Source organism: Aedes aegypti, chromosome 2 (assembly GCF_002204515.2).
Source record: "Aedes aegypti strain LVP_AGWG chromosome 2, AaegL5.0 Primary Assembly, whole genome shotgun sequence".
In the NCBI taxonomy this organism is placed as follows: Eukaryota; Metazoa; Arthropoda; class Insecta; order Diptera; family Culicidae; genus Aedes; species Aedes aegypti.
In genome coordinates, this window is record NC_035108.1 from 157,374,231 (window position 1) to 157,396,744 (window position 22,514).

General features: G+C 37.6%; 1 protein-coding gene across 1 annotated transcript; it reads left to right on the forward strand.

Annotated features, from left to right (window-relative positions):
* Window positions 1–2,358: 2,358 nt before the first annotated feature.
* Window positions 2,359–17,435, forward strand: LOC5570791 (nucleoporin NUP188 homolog). Its single transcript, XM_021842914.1, has 7 exons — window positions 2,359–2,573; window positions 2,652–2,877; window positions 3,782–5,228; window positions 8,462–10,902; window positions 15,625–15,912; window positions 15,988–16,362; window positions 16,424–17,435. The coding sequence occupies exons 1-7, from the start codon at window positions 2,548–2,550 to the stop codon at window positions 17,363–17,365; spliced, it is 5,745 nt and encodes a 1,914-aa protein (XP_021698606.1). The 5' UTR covers window positions 2,359–2,547; the 3' UTR covers window positions 17,366–17,435.
* Window positions 17,436–22,514: the final 5,079 nt, after the last annotated feature.

A 22,514-nucleotide genomic window follows, 5' to 3' on the forward strand; every position in this document is an offset into this window, starting at 1 on the left:
TAGGGATCGGTTGATTTGACGATTAGCTTTGGTCGTTTTATATTGAGCGGACCCAAGTCAAACGTCAAATCGACCAATTTCTACCAGATAGCAAGCTTGTTGGCGGCAGTCATTAGTGCTTGTAAAAAGCTGGATAAAGGAGACGCTCAATATTTTGAAACTATTGTTATTAATCCGTATAGGCCTGAGTGAAACCAAAGTACTGAAACCCCCACCGCTCAGAGAATTCTTAACGGATTCAAAAGATTTGTTGTCAGTTCACTGGTCCACATTTCTAGTTTCTAGAAATGGCCAGAGGAACTCAGAAATATTCCTGTGGCCGGAGTTTTTCCGGTGGGTCACTGGGTCAAGTCGGGTAAAAAGGGCAATTTTTTGGGACATGCCAAGTTACATAAATTGCATAAATCATTAAGATCTGATATTCTGCATTATAAATGAGAAGTTTTGCACCGTTTAAAATATACCGGATGTGGCCATTCCGACGTAATGCCTGGAAGAACCAGCTATAGATTTGTTGGATACTAAACCGTTTCAATGCTCGAAAAGTAGAAATCAAACGTAATCTGAATAATTGAAATACAGTTCGTTGAATTGTTTTTGGATTGTACAACAATACACGAATTGCTAATCAAGACAATACATGAACAATATATCGTATTGTATTTTCAAAATTTATGTTTGAGAAAATATCTTTATTTGTATTGTTACGATACTTCACAAACAATACATTATATTGCAAAAATCTTATATACCATACAGTGAACTGTTCAAAACAATATATTGTAATGTCATTTTACAATATACTGTATTGTATTTCCAATATATTGAATGGTACTGTTACAATACGTTACATTGTTTTTGTATTGTATTTTTTATGGGCTTATTCAAAAATTTCATAATGCTAAAGGGGGTGGGTGGGTGTCCTCATGATTTTACGGCTCATACAAAATTTGTAGAATATTCATACAAAAAGCGTTACGAGGGGGTGGGTGGGTGTCAAAAATGGTCATTTTCGGCGTAATGAAATAAATGAATGAGCCCTATCCGGGAACGCTTATGAACCAAATTGCTCAAAAATCCACGTGAGACAAATTTCCTCAGCGTGGACATTTCACTATCAGAAATACAATATGGGATCTCTGTAGAAAATTTCTTGACCCATTCAGCCAAGAAATTTCTTACTTTTCTGGAGCGAAACAGTATTGGGTATATTTACAAATTTCATAACGCCAAAAATGGTTATTTTCAACATCCTCCCTTTCCCTCATAACGCATTTTGTAAGAAAAATTTCCGAATTTTGTATGACGTGTAACCACTGACTAAACTGACGTGACTCTCGATTGCAGACGGTAACCGAAAATATGCAACGGTCAATTCAAATGATGAGTGGTCGCAAATGTCAAACTGATGCAACGTCAATAGTACGAAGGTGACATTTATACAACGAGCATCTTCATCAGTCAAACCAAACAATACACACTGGTTTCAAACTAGTAAGGTATGAGTAAAATACTAAATCTAAAATAAACTAAATCAATTTCGTATGATGCATTTTAGTTTTGTCAAAACTATCATGTGAGTCTGATTCTAAAGCAATATATTTGAGTCAAGAAAATTTTATTTCGTAAAGGAAAGCTTAGATTTTTGAATTCTCTATTTCTCAAATATGATTAAATATATTCCTCGTATTTTTACCCGAACATGTGTAGTTTTTCCTCGGAGTGCTAAAGATTTGTCCGTCAAAGTGTTTCTTTACAAAAACCACCAGGTGGAGTTAGTGTTCCAACGTATTTTCATTCAAATATTTGGCTATTATTCATGAAGCAAAATGCTCTAGCCACCACGTCAGTTTAGTCAGTGGTGTAACATCTTGAAGACACCCACCCACCCCCTTCAGCGTTATGAAATATGTGAATGGGCCCATACATTCGATTTAAAAACTTGTTTGAAGTTTTTATAACTTAAACGTTTATTAAAACTTGCGCTTGTATTTATTTCACCGCTTAGGGACCGTTCAAATATTACGTAACGTAGCAGGGGGAGGGAGGGGTCATACGTAGTGTTATGGTTCATACAAAAATTTAAAATTGTTCATACAAACTCTGTTACGTGGGGGTGGGAGGGGGTCTAAAATTGACAAATTTTGCGTTACGTAATATTTGAATGAACCCTTAACACACGGGAATGTAATTTCCATAAGAAAACTGTCAAAGAGCTTAAAAATCGCACTTATTTTAAAATGTCTCGTGAAAAGGCCTATTGGTTTTCACAATTTGTTTTTTTTTGGTTAATTTTTATTTCCGTTTGCATCATTTGTACTAAAAGTAGATGTAAACATTACATTTTCCTTTGAACTAGCAACACTGTTCGTCTGCAACGTCTGTCAAGCTGTAAAAGTCGCAAAAGTAGAGGCAAATTGTCCAAGCATTGAACGTTAAAATTTGTGTTTAGTTTGAACAAATTGCCTTAAGCATTTCAATATTTATAAATCGAGAATTGAACCAATGTGAATTGATGATCAATAGATTGCTGCATAATTTCCAATAATGGGTGAGACAAACGGAGATGTTATGTGAGTATTAAGAGGATCTTAGTTCCCGGCACAGTGACACTGTTTACAAAAACATAACCTCTGCTTTGCTTGTTGCAGACAATGGAAAAAGTTGTGGCAACTGATATCCGGAATTCACTACGAAACGCCGAATGCCGTCGTCCGGGACCGGCTCATGGACGTTTCCAAACAGCTCACAGATGGAATTCTGATGTATCGAAAGGCTGCCAACGACAAACAGTCCGAAGAACAGTTGAAGAAAGCCATGAAGGAACGTAACCAGCAGAAGCTGTTGGCTTTTGCCACCAAATTGTATCAGTATTTGGTAAGTAATATATATTTTTAGCTAAGCTGGAAACACAATGTGGACGGCAAGAGCGCGAAACCCTTTCAGGGTGCTTAAGAAATTCTTCGTGAACCCTTCGGATCCTTCCGGAATTTTGCGGAAACTCTTCCCGAAAATCTTTCTTAATTCCTGTGGAACCCTTCAAGTGTAGAACTAGCCCTCGTGCGTTAAAATACACTCTAATAAAGATTTAAAAAAAAAAAAATGTGGAACCCTTCCGGAATACTTCATAACTCATTCAATAATCCTTTTAAGATTTTTCCAGGATATCTTGGGAATTAATCGTGAACACTTTGAAATCCATCTAAGATCTTTTGGGAATCCTTCGTAGACCTTTCGGGTTTCGGGAACCCTTACGGAATACACCCTTTCAGGATCCTTCGGGATTTTTTCCAGAATCCTTTCGGAAATCTTTCAAGCATCCTTTCGGAAATTCTCCAACGATCCTTGGAGAATCGTTCCTGGATCCTGCGGGAATTGTTTCAGGGTCCTTGGGAATCCTTCGAAAACCCTTCCAGGATCTTTTGGAAATCCTTCCAGCATCATTTGGGAATCCTTTCAGTATCCTGCGGGAATCCTTCCAGCACCCTTTGGGAATCATTCAAGCATCCTTCGGGAATCCTTCTTGCATACTTCGGGAATCCTTCCAGCATCCTTTGAGAATTCTTCCAGGTTACTGCGGAAATGCTTTCTTTGGGAATCCATTCCATACCCTTCGGGAATTCTTTAGGATCAATTAGGAATGCTTCGTAAACCCTTCAGAAATCCTTTGAGAATCCTTCCGAAATCTTTCGGGTACCCTTCCGGAATTCTTCATGCCGCCGTGAACAGTACACATTTTACTTTGATCTTTATTTAATATACTAAAGCTCTTTTCTTGTAGGACATAGATGCATTGCAGTCGTGGAACATTCTTTGCTTCTATCTTGTTAACGAATATCGTGGTCCCGCTAATGCATTGGCAGATTATCTTTCCACCGAGAGCTCGATGTTGACTTTGCTGAGTGACATCTGGTCCTATTACAGTTTGGAACGAATGGTTTTACTAAAGGTTGTCAAAAATCTGCTGGAGTTCTACAATTCGGGAAACCATCCATACTCGAAGGAATATAAAGTCATAATCGATAAGATTGGCATGGCCAATCTGCGAAAATCGTACATCAATCAGCTGGAAACTTTGATCAACGAATCGATGCCCGGGAAGCTGATTCCGGGAGATATGTTTAACAACCAAGCAAAAATGGTATCATGGTCCGAGCGGAAGTTACGTGAAATGAATGAGATTTTGCACATAATTTTGATGATCATCCATAACGATGGAATTAGCGTGGAAGACTTCTGCCGTTTGTTCAAGCTATTCAAAGGGCATGCATTCGGCAGGCAGCAGCAGTATCTAGACTCCACTAACGAAAATCATGGGGATTTGGTGAAGCGAATCACATTCAGCGAGTTGGCGATCATCTGCGAAGCGTTGGATCTGACCGAGAAGCCAGACAAAACAGATTGGGCTGAAGGTGTCATCGAGGCGCTGGACAACGAGCTGGTCACGCTACATCAGTTCCCAGAGCATGGTCCTCTGCTGTTGATGTGGATGCTATTCAACTTCAGGATCCCTAGCCACTTGGAAGACGACGATGTATCCAGTCGATACCGTCAGTTCGGATCGAGAGCTATCCAGTTGGGAGTTTTCGAATATCTTCATGCGTTGGTCACTCATCGAACCTTCAAAGATCACAGCTTTGTTTGCCGCATTACACGGAAGGCGATTTACAACCAGCTTGCCTTTCTTTGTCAGTTGTTCGATTCCGACGGATCAGTAGCTGATCATGCGAAAGTTATAGATCTCCTCAGTGAACTGATCAGCAGTCCCTCAATCGCAGCGGACTTTTGCAAAAACGAACTCAATCCCATTCGATCTTTGTTCGATACATCCCTAGAAAAATTCCCAGTGGATTTTAGGCCCTTGGCTACAATCGCCCACGCTTTGGCTTCAGCCGGCTCCAACTCCTACAAATTCATCCACGGGCTTCTGGAAAGTTTACCAGTCTATAGCGAGGTGTACAATCCGGACAACTACGAGCTGCGTTCTTCGCCCACGAACGAGGATGAATTTGTTCTGGCCCATGATTATGTACCGTTCCGGAGGATTGGGTTTAAGGTTCCACGCGGGACCAGCGTAGTTGTGCTCGATAAGCGATCCCACACGATGGTGCACTTTAGAACGAAATTCAACTTTTACGACGCATTGCACCACGAGATAAATGAATTGCTTTCGGATGCTTTGGCTTATACGCAGCTTAATGACGAGAGGATTCAACGAATCATGGCGGGTAAGTTAACGTTGTTTCAAGAGATGTACCGAATAGCCGTAATATGTCTTAATATGTTTAAATATTCAGCAATTAGGCCTTAATGTTTTGGCCCAATGACACCCACATATTAGACTCACCACTCAAAAACTAAATTTCATTAAACCTTCGTTAGCACAATGAGGCGAAACGCCAAGTTCAAACTAAGATCAAGAAAATAAAATTAACCTGCCTCTGAGTGAATTTAACAATCTCGATCTCAGTGGCGACTCGTAACCTCACTTTCTACCTGTCCTACGACTCTAAAAATGACTATTTCGGCAAATTTAGATTATAAATCAAAAAGATAAATTGAAATCGTCCTTTCTAACAAATCTCTATTCATTACATGCCAATTTGTTGCTGAAATTCATGAATTTCTTCTATTCGTGGAACAGGTAGATTTGAGGTTAGGGAATCGCCACTGCTCGCTCTGTACTATAATCAAGGCTGGTAGCGAGTCACTTTTTAGTGACTTGGTCACTTTTTTTAAGCCAGTCACTTTAAAGTCTCTTTTTTGAAGCCGTTTTAACTAAAGTCCTAAAGAACACAGGGTTTGACGGTGCCAAAGTAGAAGGTGCACCATAATAATACCCGTCTGTGAAACATATCACCTTCGCAATACTTTGGCACAACTCTAACGGTTCATGATTTATCATGAAACGGCTGCATTCAGGTGGAGGATCTGTTAATATGTTTCGGCATATTATCAGGTCCTCTTCGAACGGAGGGACCACCAGGGCTCAGTAGTTACTTATAAACCAGTGCTGGTTGTTGATGGTTCAGTTCGTTTACACGAGCTGTACAATCCTTTGTACTAATCAGTAATGGTGGTTAAGTTTCGAAGCCAACGTGTGTTTAATCGTTTTATAATGCAACATAAGAATGTGTGTTTGGTGAAACTCTGTGTTACACTTGTTGTTATAAAATTAGTGATTGTGAGGGTGCTAATAATGATGTTTGAAAAAATGCATTGTAATGAAAATTTGAAAATGCATTGGAAGTGATTGTGACAGTTTTTACAAATATACAAATAATAATTATATGAACCCTACTAGTTTAACAATGGCCATAATATATTTTGGAATCACTTCTCTGAAGATAAACACTATGGCCTAGTTCTTCACAAATGTATGATAAAAGTGTTTATAATGACAGCGTGTGCAGAAGAATGGATCGAAGTGATTTTTTTTACTGTAACTTTCTTGATCGTAGTGCTAAATCGTAGTTTGAATAGTAATGACTACAGCAACATAAATAATAAAAAAAAATTGAATATCTTTTAATTACTTAGTAATGATAACAGATGGTGAAAAAATGAATTTATATGAAAATTGTGTGATGTACCGTGAAGGCCCCATACTCTGCGCACTTAAGGCTTTTCAAATTTCAAACAGCTGTAATTAATTGAAAACAAAACACAATACTCTGAAATTTTAGAAGCAAATACTTATTGATCTTGTGTATAAGGAAAAAATATAAAAGCATCACTAAGTAATGATTTTTATTGCAAATTTTTAATTTTTCCCAAAGGTGTCCGTGTTCCTAACTCTGCGTACTCATTTCTGCAATGCTCCTTATTCTGCGCATTTAGGTTCCTAACTCTGCGCACTCGATAAATTCTTTAAAACAATTGAAGTATTTTACTAAAAGCATCACTAGCATTTAAACTCTGAATTAATCTTCATTTTCTTGCTTTATACGGCTTTACGTCCACAGTGGAGCGTGGAATGTCTCTAACATAGAAGTTTACTAAGTGAAGTGAAATTCATCTATAATTCAGTCCATGATAATTACTGTTACTGAATGCCATTAAGTGCAACTCTCAAAATAATCGAAATCATCATATGATTTCCAAAACATGTAATTAACTTAGTTTTCTAAAATCTAAACCAACATACAAAAAGGGTACAAACTACGTCTTTTTTGCGTTCGCCCTTGGCTTGTAGAGGAAAATTAGCTTTGACTGTTGATGTATTTTCACTAGAAAATTAAAAAAACAAATTTCAAAAAAAGAAATAAGAACCTGGTTCTGGTTTGTTATATGTGAAACCCGAACATTTCTACTAAATACGAAGAATAGTTTGAGCGAAAGGGTATATCCATTCTTAATGTGTTGGTTATCACTCAATCAAGAAGTATCGCCACTCTGTAGAAGCGTGACGTAATTTATGAACGATTCCTATTACAGATCAATAACAGTACTTTATTGGCGTTTCTATACAGCAAATATGATTAAACCTCTATGTTTCATTACTCGATATTGACTTATGAAACTGCACAAAAAATCAAAATTATTTTATTGCATGGTTAGGGAGCATTCAAAATTACGCCAATCGTTCAGGGGAGGAGGAGTCTACGAAAATGTGACAATGCATGCAATAGGTACTGTAAAAATCGCGACAGAGGATTGTGGAGACGGAGTGTAGAAATCCTTAAAATATGATGGACGTCATTTTTTAATCTTCCCTTACTATGATGATCCCCTCAAACAATTTTCCAAAGTACCGTCGATGGGGGTAACAATGGGTCTAGGGGGTGAGATTGGGTCAAAACGGAAAATTATGATTTATGTAATATATCAGCTAATAACGCTGATATCGCTAGAAATAATTATTCATATGTTGGGGAACATATTATTACACATAATTCATCACAATATACATTTTTAGAATTAGTAATTTTTGTTTACTATATCAATAAACTTGTATGTTAAAACTAGATAAAATTTACAGCATTAAATTTCTCCTGTGCAAAGTATAACGCATGTACTTTAACCTCTATCGTTGTATTAGTAGAAGGTTGAAAGACTTTTCATTACACTTCACAAGTATTTTCCGGAATCTAATTGATTTTACCACAAAAATTTTATTTTTTTCGGTACGGTGTCTAAAACATTGAAAATGGGGGTGAGATTGGGTCATGCAAGAACGATAGTAATTTAAATCGCAAGACCACTTTTTTGACATTTTACGGTGCCGGGTGTTCTCATTCCTCATTAAGATGTGTTTATTCTTTCTAAATACAGCATCTCTGAAACATCAAACAAGTCTACTTGAGGATTCCGTGCATCGAATAACAATGCAACGAATTTTGACAACTTCTCAAACCAGCAACTGTGTTTTGTGCGCAATTTCGGCCCGAAGATTTGATACATCTCTAGTAATTTCCAATCAGTGTACAAAGTATTTCTAACATTTGACTTCATTTTCCAGGTATACGCTATCTAGCTGTTGCTGTAAAACGTGTCAATCAGCCACATGAAATCAGCTCGGAAATGGTCCATCCTACGGAGATGGTCTTCGATATCCTTCTCAAGTTCAAGGTTGTCCAAAATCCCCCAGTCGAACTGCTAGCAGAGTGTATCAACGTTTGCGCTGCCCTCGTGCCGTTATTTGAACCGGAAATCTACGCGCGGGTCATAAATCTAAACATACTTCCAACTGTGAACAATGCCAACCTGGACTTTAAGGATTACGCCGCTGGAACCAGTTTCGAATCTAGTTTGATTGGATTCTACTTGGTGAATTGCGAGAAAAATGCCGGAAAGTATCGCATACTGTTGGCTTATCTGAACTTTTTGAAAACGTACACCAAGCTGGGTAAGAGTAACATTTTTGGGGTAGAGCTGCCCGGATTGATATTCCTTCTGCGAGAAGTGTTTCCGCATGCTCACACGTGGAGGTTTGAGAACGAAGCAGAGCGACAAAAAGTGTATGTGTTGATCATGCAATATCTTTTTGAGATCCTTCAGCTAAGTCCGGAAATGTTAAAGAATGACTATCCCAGAACGGTACTTCAGAATGTTTGTGTGTACAGCCTGCTGGATCTGGACAACGGATTGACCCTGTTAAAGTTTGTCGGTGTTGGCAATGGATACTTGCAGTCGATAATGGAAAACGAAACAAGTTGGATGATGGCCCAAGAGCAAAGTATGAATCAACTAGTGCAACTGTCGATGACTATTTTGATGCAGATTCTACGACTCAAACGGACAGTGATTGAAGATGAGAAAATGTTATCACCGTTAGAATCCGCTATCTATACGCAACCGAAGCAACGAGATACGCTACGCATCATTCCGGTAGTCACGGGATACATGAACAATATATTCAATAGGAGACTTCCCATATTATCCTGTAGATTGCTCAGACGGTTTTCTATCGAATTCAAAATGTCTTTGCTCGCATGTTTGGATATCGAACCGGATCAAATTCGGTTGATCTTTCTGCAACGTTTAAGAGATGATCTGGAAAGTGATAACCTCAAGATAGCAGTATTGGAGTTCGTGGAAGCGTGCATTCACAAGCAACCAGGATTGACGGAAGCTTTCTTCAAAGTCCATTATGATAACGTTGAGCAAAGGCTATTTCTTGGTGTGAAACCGGGAAAGAAAAAGAACATCAGTGATGGCATACCGACTTATATGGAAGAATATCTGGAAGCAATTTCCAGTGACCCGAAGAAGCTGGCAAGTCCGCTTTTGTCCCGAATCATGTCATTGTTTCATGCTCTTTGGAAGAACAACATGCAGGTGTTATGCAAAGAACTGCTGGAAAAGAAAACTTTCTGGCCAAGTTTGTGTAATCCTTTGTTTGGGAACATCAGCGAAAATGTTAAAGCCTACAGTCAGCTATTCAACATACTAGGAATAGAGCTGTTCAAAATCGATAGCCCACGTAAGGTTGATGAGAATCTGAAGAAAGTATACGAAAAATTTCTCGATTATGACGTGTTTTCCCGTTGGGTTCGAGCTGTTTTCGATCTACCGAAATCCAGTGGAGAAATATGCGATGATAGTTCCTCTTTCGCATCGCCAGTAACCGATGAGACTCCCGAATGGCTCAGTCGTTTACAGTCCTTCAAAGATTTGATAGTTCTGCTGCTAAGGAAAAAAGATACCGGTATCGTCCTTCCGGACCGCAGCAAACGATTCCTAGCCGATCAGTGTCTAAACGTTTTGCTAGATCGTGCAGAGTATGCAGAAGATCTCCGCCCGTTCGTTATTCTTGCAGAACTATATCTTATAGTTCTCTCAGACTACGAACACAAGTATACCGATAACACTGAGCAGGACAACGAAGTTTTGCAGAAGATTCAAAATCTGCTCAACGCTCTTGCCATTAACTATAATGAACTTCATGGACGAGCAAAGGAGTCTGTTCTGGCGATTGCCATAAAGGCAGTAGAATTACAAGCCGATCAGCTAATTGAACACTCGTCAGTCATCTCGAGCGTTACCCGATCCGCTGTCGAAGTCGTCTGCCAAGAAGTTCATAACCTAGAAGTGTCGACAAAGGCCGAGATAAAAGCTCCAAATGCTAAGATCGCAACTCGTGGACACATACCGCTACTGTTGGCTCTAAACTTGCTAAAGAAACTCATTCTCATTTATGAAGAAAACGGAAGCTCCGCAGCCAAGTGGCAATGTTGGTTCATTAGAAATAAAGTGTTCCTGCGATTGCTCAGCGTAACGAACGTAATGTCACAGATGCACTCCAAACGCAAGATCACCGAAGAAGTCTTGGAACTTTTAGTTGTGCTGGCTAAAAGTGGATGCTCGGGCGAGATGCTACACTGTGAAATTGGAGATTATCTGTGGTTGAAACTCTTACCACCGAAGGAGCTGCTACAAAGGCCGTACACGATGTCTAATGTAAGTATTCAGTTGAGTTAGATAGGCATGTATTGATTCTATAGTTTTTATAACGTTCCCCTGTTACTTGTTTCCCAAAATTCCATTTCTCGAAATTAAAATTTCCTGGAAAACTATACACACATTCAAGTTTTAGAAAAAGCTTTTTGATAGCTGTTTCTTACACATAAAAAGGTCAGCTCTTACCCTTGTAAACCAAATTCGCTTGAACAAAACTGGACAAACATTTCAAAAGGGCACATCGACATTGGTAAACAATGACTTTGCAAGACGCTGTTAAGCCCAATTCAATTCGATTGCGCTCACCAATACCACTATCAGGAAGAGCTAACATTAATCTTCTTGATAGTGGTGTTAGTTTGCGTGGGCGGGCTAAAATGGGCTCAACAGCAACGTTTCCGAAAAAAGGCTCAAGACCTCTTGAGCCCTTTTCAAATGTTTGTCCAAATTGGTGCAAATTGTCTACATTTATCGAAACCATGAAAAATGTTTTGATTGTAAATCAATAGATATATGATCGTTTATCAATAGTTTGACTATCGAATCAACAAGAAGGATGTGTGAGTATTCTGACCAACTTAAAATCTTATATCAATACCTAAATGAGAGTATCGTACTAAATTAGTTTGTTGGATTCGTTGAAAAGTGATCATGCTCTACAACCATCATGCCTCATGAGCGTTAAAATGTCAATAATCAATTCGTAACTGAACTGTCGTCACTCGCGGTGAGAGCGACTCGTCTCGACTCACGCGCCGCGCAGAATCCACTTATCCGCGAGCGGGAATGGCGTCTTGTGGGTGCTGCTTGATGCTGGGTGGGATTTAAAATTTGACGTTGGAGGTCGTCAAAGCAAGTGCACCTACCGGAGACAGCAGTCTTGCCACCCAGAGAAGAAAAAGAAGCGTCTACCATCGAAAATTTGGATGGCTGTAAATTTGACAATTGTCTTAATCTGATAATTTTGGGGGAAAAAATGTAAATTTAAATGTGTATATAAAATGTAAAAGGCATCCCGGACACAGTGTCGTTCCACAGATTCCCATCCTGCCCCGATTCTAAGTAAACTGAGTGACGCCGGTGGTACAAACAAGATCCTAGGGGAAAATTAACGAACTTCTTGAGCTATCCCGATGCTACGTTCCTGCGGAACAAATATTTCACAGGAACAGGATGTTAAGCTAGAGTAGGTTCTGGATATGCTATAAGAAGAGTGTTTTGTTTCACGAGAGGAGCTTGGTGTGGTAGTTGTTGTTATAGCTTGAATTCTTTCAAGTTTATTTCTTTATGTTGGCTTGGCTGGGCGAATTCCTGGTTTAAAAATAAACTTTCTTCGGACAGCGTGCTCACTCTAGCAGATGGTATTTCAACAACTTTTCTGCGATAGAATCCGAATTGATCAAGTTAAACTTTTATCAAAACGTACTGCTTTTTCACATTGATATTTTGTAAACATCAAACTCAGCAAAGATAAAATTTTCGCTGGTAGGTGCACTTGCTTTGACGACCTCCAACAAACGTCAAATTTTGAATCCCACCCACCATCAAGCAGCACCCACAAGACGCCATTCCCGCTCGTGGATAAGTGGATAAGCACATTTGTCTTGCAACAGCGACACAATGTCCAAAATGATCGGCTGTGGGCGCCGACGTTCCCCAACATCCCCCCGTCTTTTATAAATATCCCGCGGTACCGAAACGCTGCCTCACTGATGGTTTGGGGGGGTCCTACCCAGGCGTGAGAAGCTCCCACTGGTGTTTATCGAGAAAAACGTGAAAATCAACGCAGCGTATTATAAGACCGAGGTTCTGGAAAATGTTGTGGCCCCGACACTTCGGGACCTATACGAGAAGGATCATTACGTGTTTCAACAGGACGGTGCACCGGCTCACACGCCGAATATCGTCCAAAGGTGGTGTTAAGAGAATTTTATAGATTTTCTCGATAACATTTTGTGGCATCCTAGCTTCCTGGACCTATATTCCCTGAATTTTTATGTATGATCGTACATGCTAGCCAAGCAGAGCGAACCTGAAGTGAGCACTATGGACCAATTTAGGAAGCTCATTTCCAAGATCTGGGACGCGATGCCGATGGCTCGTCATGAAGCACAAAAGGGGTGCTCCCAGTCCCAGCTCTGAAGGTTCTCAATAAACATTGCTTCAATAGACATTGACTCATAAAAGAATATCTTGTACTTTCATCACAGCTTACCTCATGGGGCTATCCCGAAAGGAATAAAGACGTACGTAGTATGATGTTATACGTCTCCGAACTAATTTAGTATATAATATGTAAATTCGGCAAAATAAATAGGTATACATCACTATTCTGCATATTAAAATGATTCATCCCTCTTTACGTCAAATCTAAAAAAAATGTACAAATGACTTGTTTTTCACGATATAGTGATGCACCCAGTCTTATCCTATTGATCATGTGGCAAGAAGTATTTTGACATTGTAAATAAAATGATCTAGGGCTATGGTCAATGACCGTTTGGCATAACAAGAAGAACACCCTGTTTGAAATGAAGAAGCAATGGGGATGCCTAATGGTCTTTATGCCAAATGGCTCTATAGCAAATCTTTTTATGTCAAATGATTGTATGCCATATGGACTCTTCCTCGATATATCTTGTCCATATCATTAATTAGTTAAGCCTAACTGTTCAGAATCAAGAGTATTGTATATTTTATGAGAATTTACTAAGGGATGGGTATATTTATTACAATATGCAAAATAATCATGAATACCAACGTAGTTGTTTTGTCACTTCAGGCTTTAGCCTGTCACATCAGTGACAAACAACGTAAAGTAAAAAAATGATATTATAGCTTTCTGGGGAATGGTTTTTGGGGGAATATTATAGAATCGAATGAAATCGTTTGATTGACGAGCTTCCTCGCATAAAACGATCCGTATACCGTCAAACGGGGTGACTTGCAACACTCTTCAACTTCAACCAGGCGAAACCATGATTTAAACGTAATCTAAAAATCTAAATTCCTTTTTGAACTTTTAACTTTTTAATTTTTAAATTGTATTGAAATATTTTATCATACTAAACATTATAAAAAATAGGGGCCCAGGTAGCCGTAGTGGTAAACGCGCAGCTATTCAGCATGACCATGCTGAGGGTCGTGGGTTCGAATCCCGCTGGTCGAGGATCTTTTCGTAAAGGAAATTTTCTCGATTCCCAGGGCATAGAGTATCTTCGTACCTGCCACACGATATACACATGCAAAAATGGTCAATCGGCAAAGAAAGCTCTCAGTTAATAACTGTGGAAGTGCTCATATGAACACTAATCTGAGAAGCAGGCTTTGTTCCAGTTGGGACGTAACGCCAGAAAGAAGAAGTAGATTATAAAAAATGTGAAATTTTTTAAAAGTCCTTGTGCGGGGTGACTTGCAACACTCAATGCTAATTAAGTTTTTGTCAACGAAATGTTTACATTTTTTATTAGTCGCACTCGTTAAGTATTGTTACTCGTGTATTTAAAGCATTCGAACCAGTACAATAGCATTTCGATTACCTATTTGTAAGAAAATAAATGAGATATTTTTGTATGAGAAAATGAGGCGTTAAATCATCAAGATCCAATATTTCAACTGAACCACATTTTAAACGAGTGTTTCTAGTTGATTGATCAATTATTACTCTTTTGATAGTGAAGTAGACCTAACACAAAAGTTTTCCACTTTTATTTAACTCTAAATTGCTTGAGAATCAAGTGTTGCAAGTCACCCCGCATAGGTACATGTTTATAAAAAGTACTTTTGTTGAAAAGTTGTTGCTACAATTTTGTTAAATAAAATGCGTCGTATTATAACTAATTAGTTATAGAAACACCATGTAAATTATTAATTATGTAAATTAATTCTACCTCATGTTTTCAGACCACGATTTTCAACCTCCATCTAGTATCAGTTTTTAAGACATTTAAAATAATTATGTTTAATGTGCAAAAATATTTCTAATAATTGCTTTAATTGTGGGCACTACTTGAATTGTGAGTCATATTTATTGTACCACCGATTTATAATAAATTTATATTTTATAGTGCAAATTGATTGTAAATTACAATGTGTTGCAAGTCACCCCGCCGTTGCAAGTCACCCCGTTTGACGGTACGCTATTTACTAAATTAAGGTGCTGAATCCATTGTCGTTTTTGAAAATATCATAGCACGTCTAGTTTTTGAGATATTGACTGTTGAAAATGCAAAATTTGACTTGTTTGCCAACTTGCATGCAAGTTTGCCAGGTTGTATGGCATTTTATTTGCTCAATTTGTCACAAAATTCAAACTTCATTAATATCAACAACGTTCCTAATATTTTCGATGCTCAAAAGTTTTTTGATGGTTTCGAAAAGTATTGTCTTTTGCCATATAAGAGAATCGAAGAATTTTGTATGGAGACTGCATGTGGGTTGGATAAATCGATTCAATCTAAATTTAGTCGTGCAATTTCAACTAAATTATATCAGAAATGAAAGTTAAAACAGTGTTTTATACAACTTTGGCGACCTGTAGCTAAAAATTGTGACGTGGTGGAACATTCCTGAGAACGGCATCAAATACAGCAACCCCAAACTTACTGGAGACACATAATTTGATCCTTGAGACACGCAAAATGTCATTTCTGTTACGCTGTGTTATCGAATGGATGGCTGCTTCTGTAATATATGTATTTTTTTTAATGTTCGCATTTGCAGGAAGCCGAAAACAAGTGGAAATCACAAGATTGGTGGCCGATTTACACCCTAGGTATTGAGTTGGTGCGGGTACTGTTGGCGCAACACAAATACCGCTTCCTAAAGGATGCTTTGTTCTTCGCCGGCATACACGAGGAATTCCTCATCGATTCTTTGCTGTTGGCCAAGCAATCAATGGAGACCAAAGCGGTGGCGTTAATTAAAGGTACCCTAGAGTTGCTGGTAGAGCTGGTCAACTACGAAAAGGAGTGGAGATTGGAACACGGTCAGAGCTTAATCAATTTGATGGTAAGTTTACAATGATATTAGATATCTATTTTCTATTTCAATGAGTATATATCTAATCATATTTTCTTTATACAGAGATGCGTTCAAGTTCTAATGGATCATAGTGTTGCGTTGCTGTATCGTCCCAAAATTCTCAAAAGATTAGCTGAAGGCCCATCGGCAGAGCTGTGTAACGAACAGGACGACCCCAATGCCGTTGATACCTCCGATAAGCTGGTCACTGCCATGAACAACGTAATCGAGATTGTCACACTGTGTGCCAAGTGCCTCTTGCGATTCAGTCCAAATTTGTTGAATCTACTTTGTGACGTTGATTTCTTCCCTGGGCAGTGGTACCCGTTGATCGAGATTCAGTTTGGAGTTCCGAAAATGAATTCGGATAACTATTCACAGCTCAGCTTTGGAACTGTATTAAGAGCCGTGTGCATATTCACCAAAGTTTTAAATGTGGTAATATATTTTGCAGTCAAATCAGACTATAAGCTTTTCTAAAAGAATCGTATCTTTTCAGCAACATTATACGTTCCAAGAGCACCCACTCAATCAACTGCCAGCCGGAGAAACTGATTTTGTGGATGGCACGTCAACGTTGTCTAACGCATCGTTAGCTCGTCTCAACAAATCTGCCATAGGTGGCAGTAATGGTACAACTCGGCAGTCGAGCCCTCGTACACCATTCTCCAAGTCGCTTTCTATGACATCCGTCTCCAGTTTCACCTCGACAAATGCTATTGCCCTCTCCAACGAGCTTCTTACACATTTGGATTCAAAACTCTGCATCAGTGGCTTAGAATTTGTGCTTACCTTACTCGCTTCACAAAGTTTGCTTGCTTTAAAAGATACTAACCTATCGCAACGAGAGAAACAACTTATCAAACGGGAGCTTAGCACTGAATTGCTGATTTTCCATGATTTCGTAAAGAAGCGCATCCTAAAGGATTCAAAGGAAATCCTTACTCGTAAAAAGTATGGATCCGTACCCATCTACAATGATGATGAAAATGAAACCGACGATAAAAGCAACACCGAGATCACCGTAAAATCGGCGCCGCCAACTGTCGTGCCAAAGAAACCGGACCGCAGTCATTCGATGCGAGTGAACGTGGTTTTGAAGCAGCATTTACAACAGGCAGCTTCAACGCCGCTCAGTCCGATTGCTCACTCTTCGACGCGGATGGACCCGGCTTTGCATAAACCGTCCTCGTCTACTCCTGCAACCGCACCGCGAGGCATCTTAAAACCACCCAATGCAGGATCGGTCAAACGAGTGATGTTTGACGAGGGCTTAGAGCATACTAAAACTTTTGCCTATGCAGGCCCAGAAGACGAGCCCATCTTCTATGAACCGGAAGATTGCAAGTACACGGGATTGTCGTACGTGAGGATAGTCGAGGAGGATTACCTACACCTGTTATCGAACCTGTTCTCGATGATAGCTCAAAGTGAAAATTAGTTATTTTTTGACAATGCAACAATGTTTAAATAATCATCAAAAGGGTTAATAAATTTCTTAATTTGCCAAATCGGTATAGTTTATTTTATGTGAAAGACAAAACGGTATTAGCCAATGGTCACAGATTATATTGCATAGGCCAACATTTGCGAAATTGTTTATCATAAATCGATATCATTCAAAGTTGTCACGTTCCAAGATCCGACTCTCAAATCGTTGTCCTTTATACATTGCCCCGGATCTGTTGCCATAAAATAAATTCGTTTGGTGGACCTCGACCTTTTCCTCAATAGGCCCTAACCAGGGTTGCGCTACCTACATCGTGCTAGAGGGGTTGTCTTCTTGACGCTGTTACGTTAAAGCATTATCCGATTGGTTTTAAGGAGTGTATCTAAAAGTATCTGTTTATTTTATTTTTTTCTGCTGTATCTATTTTATTTTTTGATGAAATCGTAATCGGTTTATATGTGTAGCGATTCCATACATGGTGGGTAGTGTATATTCTAAATTTGATTACGGACAAGACGCCGCATGAAATATTCTTCTGTGTTGTACAGTTATTTCTCATGTGCCAGTCTTCCTTAACAATCCGTGTAGGAACAAAAAGATCCGACCATGTTGGGACTAATTCAACTACTGCTCGTGCGGGAATAGTCATTACACAACTGAAACCAGTGCTGTAATGATTCATTACTCAACGCTTTTCTCATTACGCAACTGTTTTTTTTTTTTTCAGAAATTGTAAAATAATGGTGAATGCATTCCGATATAATTTCTGATACCCTCAAGAGGTCTTCTATAAAATTGCAAAAAAAGGTTATACGTAACTCGTTGCAGAACTCGACTTTAACTTTAAACTTTTCAGGGTGATTCAATATTCAGCTGAGTGTTGCAATACTTATTTTAGTGAGTCCGTATTGTATTGCTGTTTGCACTTTAGATGCAAATCTTGACTAAACGTTCTCCAAATGCGGGAACACAAAACAATCAAAGGACACCTAGCAATGATTCATATAAATCACCGCCGCCCTAGCAAGAAAAATCTTTGACATCGCATTTCTTGTGAAAAATCTTACCGCGTTTGGTGTTTCCGCATTTGATATATGCATTTCAAATGTACACAGCAATATAGGTATTTTACAAAGGAGCAAAACATATAACTACGTCGATCATGTTCATCTAAATGCTCTAAAAAATCCAATTTCTACTCAATCTTCATGAAATTTTGAAAAAAGAATATTCATTTATCGTATAAAAATACAAACATGTTTTGGAAATAAATAGTGAGAACAAATTTTTCGACTTTTTTCCGCCCTCGCATCACTGTGCGACACAATGGGGGATTTTTTTTTATTTCCGTATAAAGTGGGCCGAAGGGTCTCAGATTTTCATGAAACTTTTTCCACAGACAGGGCTCATCAATATATGAATAAAAAAAATGAGAAAAATTCAGGGTCGCTTATTTTCCCGGAAAACTCAGTTGGATTTTTTTTGAAAGCAAATTTTCTCAGGAATAAAAAAAAAATATTAACTAGAAAAAGTTTTCCACGAAATTTTCCACCGTTGAGAAAATTCGTAAAGAAAAGCCGGAAAAACTATGCTCCAACTCGTGGAAAATTTTCAAAAAATATTTTTGAGAAGATAATTTAATAAGCTTTAATTGCTGAAATTTTTGAAATGGTATTTACAGGGTGATTACTAATTCCTGTCAGTAATTATTTGTTCGTAGATAAAAGATGTATGTATGAATTTTAATTTCCGGTGTACATCCTGTTTTGCACATCTATAAAGTTTGTTTTGACAAAGTAAATATTCAATCTTTTTTTCATTTACTTTAGTTTTTAGTCATATGTGTTGTTTTAAAGGCATTGCACCTGGCACGCACGTTTTCCACAGATATGTATTTTTGACTAATCTTCGCTGAAAAAATTGCCTGATTGAAACAGCATGTTACCACAATCTTTTAGACTTACTAGGGAATAGAATAAGACCGATTATGGAAAATTTTAGCGAAAAAAATATGTATTTTTTTGTTAAAATATATGCTTTTGAATAACGTGCGTGGTAACTGTAATGCTTCTGAAACAATGCTTGTGGCTGGAAATTGAGGTAAAAAAAATAATTTGTTATCTTTGTATAGCAAAGACAAATGTTTTAGATGTTCTAAACTGGATATGCACTGGTAATTAAAATTCATTTAACCATTTTTTTTCTATGATTACTTATTTTACTGACAGGATATAGTAATCACCCTGTATTTTCGTTTTTGAGTTATGGCCAATTTTGTAAAAAAAATGTGCACTACTCTGACACTATTGATAGTTTTGAACTGCAATAAAAAAAAGTTTTAGAATCAATTCGACATAGACCTAAAAATAACTAAATTGAAACACCGTCAATTTTCTAATCACGTGGGGCAAGTGAAAAGTTTCTCATTAGAGATTGAATTTGTGTTTTCTCTTTAGGTAGCTATAAGTATACAAGGTTCGCAATTATCCTATACAACAGGATGAGCTGATAGTTAAAGAAACACTATACTCAAAGCGTTAAAAGCTATTATCATGGCCAAATCATGAAACTTCTCTAAAAAAAAGGTTGTAAATATCACGATATTGATATATTTACTTCGGACAGCCGATTACAAGGAAAACGTTGATTGAAAAGTTCCAATATATGAGAACGCACGGAAATTTCATGGAATATCTATGCAAAGCTAGTTCAAAACATAAAAAAATGGTAAAGGTATATCCACACAAAAAAGTTTCTAAATACTTAATTGAAGTATTACGTTTGATTTCTCCCGAAGAGTTATCCAACGTCATATCTGATTTTTTTTTAACAAATAACGAGCGGTATAAATTCTACAGAGCAGAAATGCAATTGCTATCCCATGATGTCAGAACTAACATTGGAAATATTGCAGTTATAATGTTGTCGAATAATTTCAACAAAAACATAACTGAACAGAAGAAAATTCAAGTAATAATAAAACAATTTTCTTTGCTCAAATGTTACTTGTGTTATTGTTCATTGGGACGCCTTAACAGATGTTAACTGTCAGTTTTTCAATTTATTGTTCAAAACAATGAACTTTTCACTTGCCCCATTTGTGGGTAGTGAAAAGTAAGGAGACGTTTTTCAATAACTTTTCCTGTATTTTGTTCTTCAATTTCGCAAAATACACACGACCACTATGCGAAATCCATTACCCACTTGCCCCACGGTACCTTATTTAAAAAATGTTTAGGATTGGATCTTATTGATCGCTCTTTTCTAACATACCGTCGTGCGGGGTGACATTGGTCCATAAGGGTGACTTTGGGCCAATATTTTTACAGCAATCTAAAGCCAGAATAATGAAAACAATGTATTAAGCTTCAAGAATGCGTTATAAATAGCCAGTACTTGGTCATAGATTAATTTTTTGGCGTTCCTACTAGCAATGAGATGCATCGAAAGAGGCGGTCAAAGTCACCCCCTAGGCCCAATGTCACCCCGCACGGCGGTACTTTGTTTGTAATCTGGATTAGCTAATCGGGTTATCATTATTTATTTTCCTCAACGGTGAAAAATGTCCTGGGAATCTTATTCCATTTCAAAATATCTCAAAGTTTTGAGAAAATTTGATTCCGATTTGACAAAAAAAAAGTTTTTGTGACGCTTTTATCTTCATTTATGATTTTCGAACGAAAATGCTTGTACGAGAAATCTGGGCATTTTTCACAAAACTATTACCAAACGCAGGAATTAAAAAAAGTACATCTTAAAAATTTCAGTGATTGAAATTTATAAAATTCTGTTCTCAAAAATATTTCTTTGAAAATCTTACACGAGTTGGAACATAGTTTTCCCGGCTTTTCTTTACGAATTTTCTCTACGGCGGAAAATTTTGTGGAAAACTTTTTCCAGTTAACATTTTTTTCTATTCCTTAGAAAATTTGCTTTCATTTTCATAAAAAAAAACTTTGTTTCTTCGATGCTTCGATGCTGAAAAGGCTCAAAATGGCACATTTGCACATTTTTTACAAAATTGGCCATAACTCAGAAACGAAAAAAATACCATTTCAAAAATTTCAGCGATTAAAGCTTATGAAATTACCTTCTCAAAAATATATTTTTGAAAGTTTTCCACTAATTGGAACATAGTTTTTCCGGCATTTCTTTACGAATTTTCTCAACGGTGGAAAATGTTGTGGAAAACTGTTTCCAGTTAATTTTTTTTCTGAGAAAATTTGCATTCATTTTCATAAAAAAAAACTTTGTTTCTATGACGCTTCGTTCTTGAGTTATGATTTTTCAAAGTAAGTAGTGTCAGGGGAAAACAAAAAAATTCCAACTGAGTTTTCGGGGAAAAAAGGGGACCCTGAATTTTTCTCAATTTTTTTATTCATATATTAATGAGCCCAGCCTGTGGAAAAAGTTTCATGAAAATCTGAGACCTTTCGGCCCGAACCCGTACGGAAATAAAAAAATCCCCAATGGTGCGGATCAGGGCTAAACTGATTCGAATGTCGAAAAAATGCATTTGATGCAAATTGATGTGCATTTGATGTACACTGAAAAAGTGATCCATGTTATTCACGAAGTTATGTGTTCAAATGTTAATTATAAAATAACTATTGTGTCGATCAATACTATTTTAATGTTTAAAGTATAGGTAATCAGCGACAAAATAAAAAAGAATTTGAAAAACTTTCATAAAAAAATATTTAATTGTATTTGTTACTGCATCTAAGTGCTGCTATTTCCACTCACAGTAAAAAGATTCCGTAACGAACTTACTAAAAAGTGCATTATTTCGAATATCGTTATTTATCCTGATATTTTTTATGGTCAAACCATAGCTACTACTGCAATAAAGAAGGCTTTATACTAAAATCGACATTTCTTTAAAAAAATATTTCATTTTTTGCATGAGCGGTTATTGGAACACACAAAAATACCTACTGCTCCAATAACCGCTCACGAGGTCTTGTGTTTTCAACATACAGAATTATTTTATGAAATGAAATTAATGTCAGACGATTTCATTTAAAAGTTGTTAATATTGCTAGAATATATCCGTGCGAAAAAGTGTTGGTTTTTGAAACGAAAAATCAAATTTTACACTATTTAGAGGAAATAGGAGCATGAGCGGATACTGGTGCAC

Bases quoted from the DNA above. Each gene is read 5' to 3' on its own strand.
- LOC5570791 (XM_021842914.1), top strand. From the start codon at position 2,548: ATGGGTGAGACAAACGGAGATGTTAT. The intron at 5,229-8,461 runs GTAAGTTAACGT...TTCATTTTCCAG, and splicing joins GATTCAACGAATCATGGCGG to GTATACGCTATCTAGCTGTT. The intron at 16,363-16,423 runs GTAATATATTTT...GTATCTTTTCAG, and splicing joins TCACCAAAGTTTTAAATGTG to CAACATTATACGTTCCAAGA.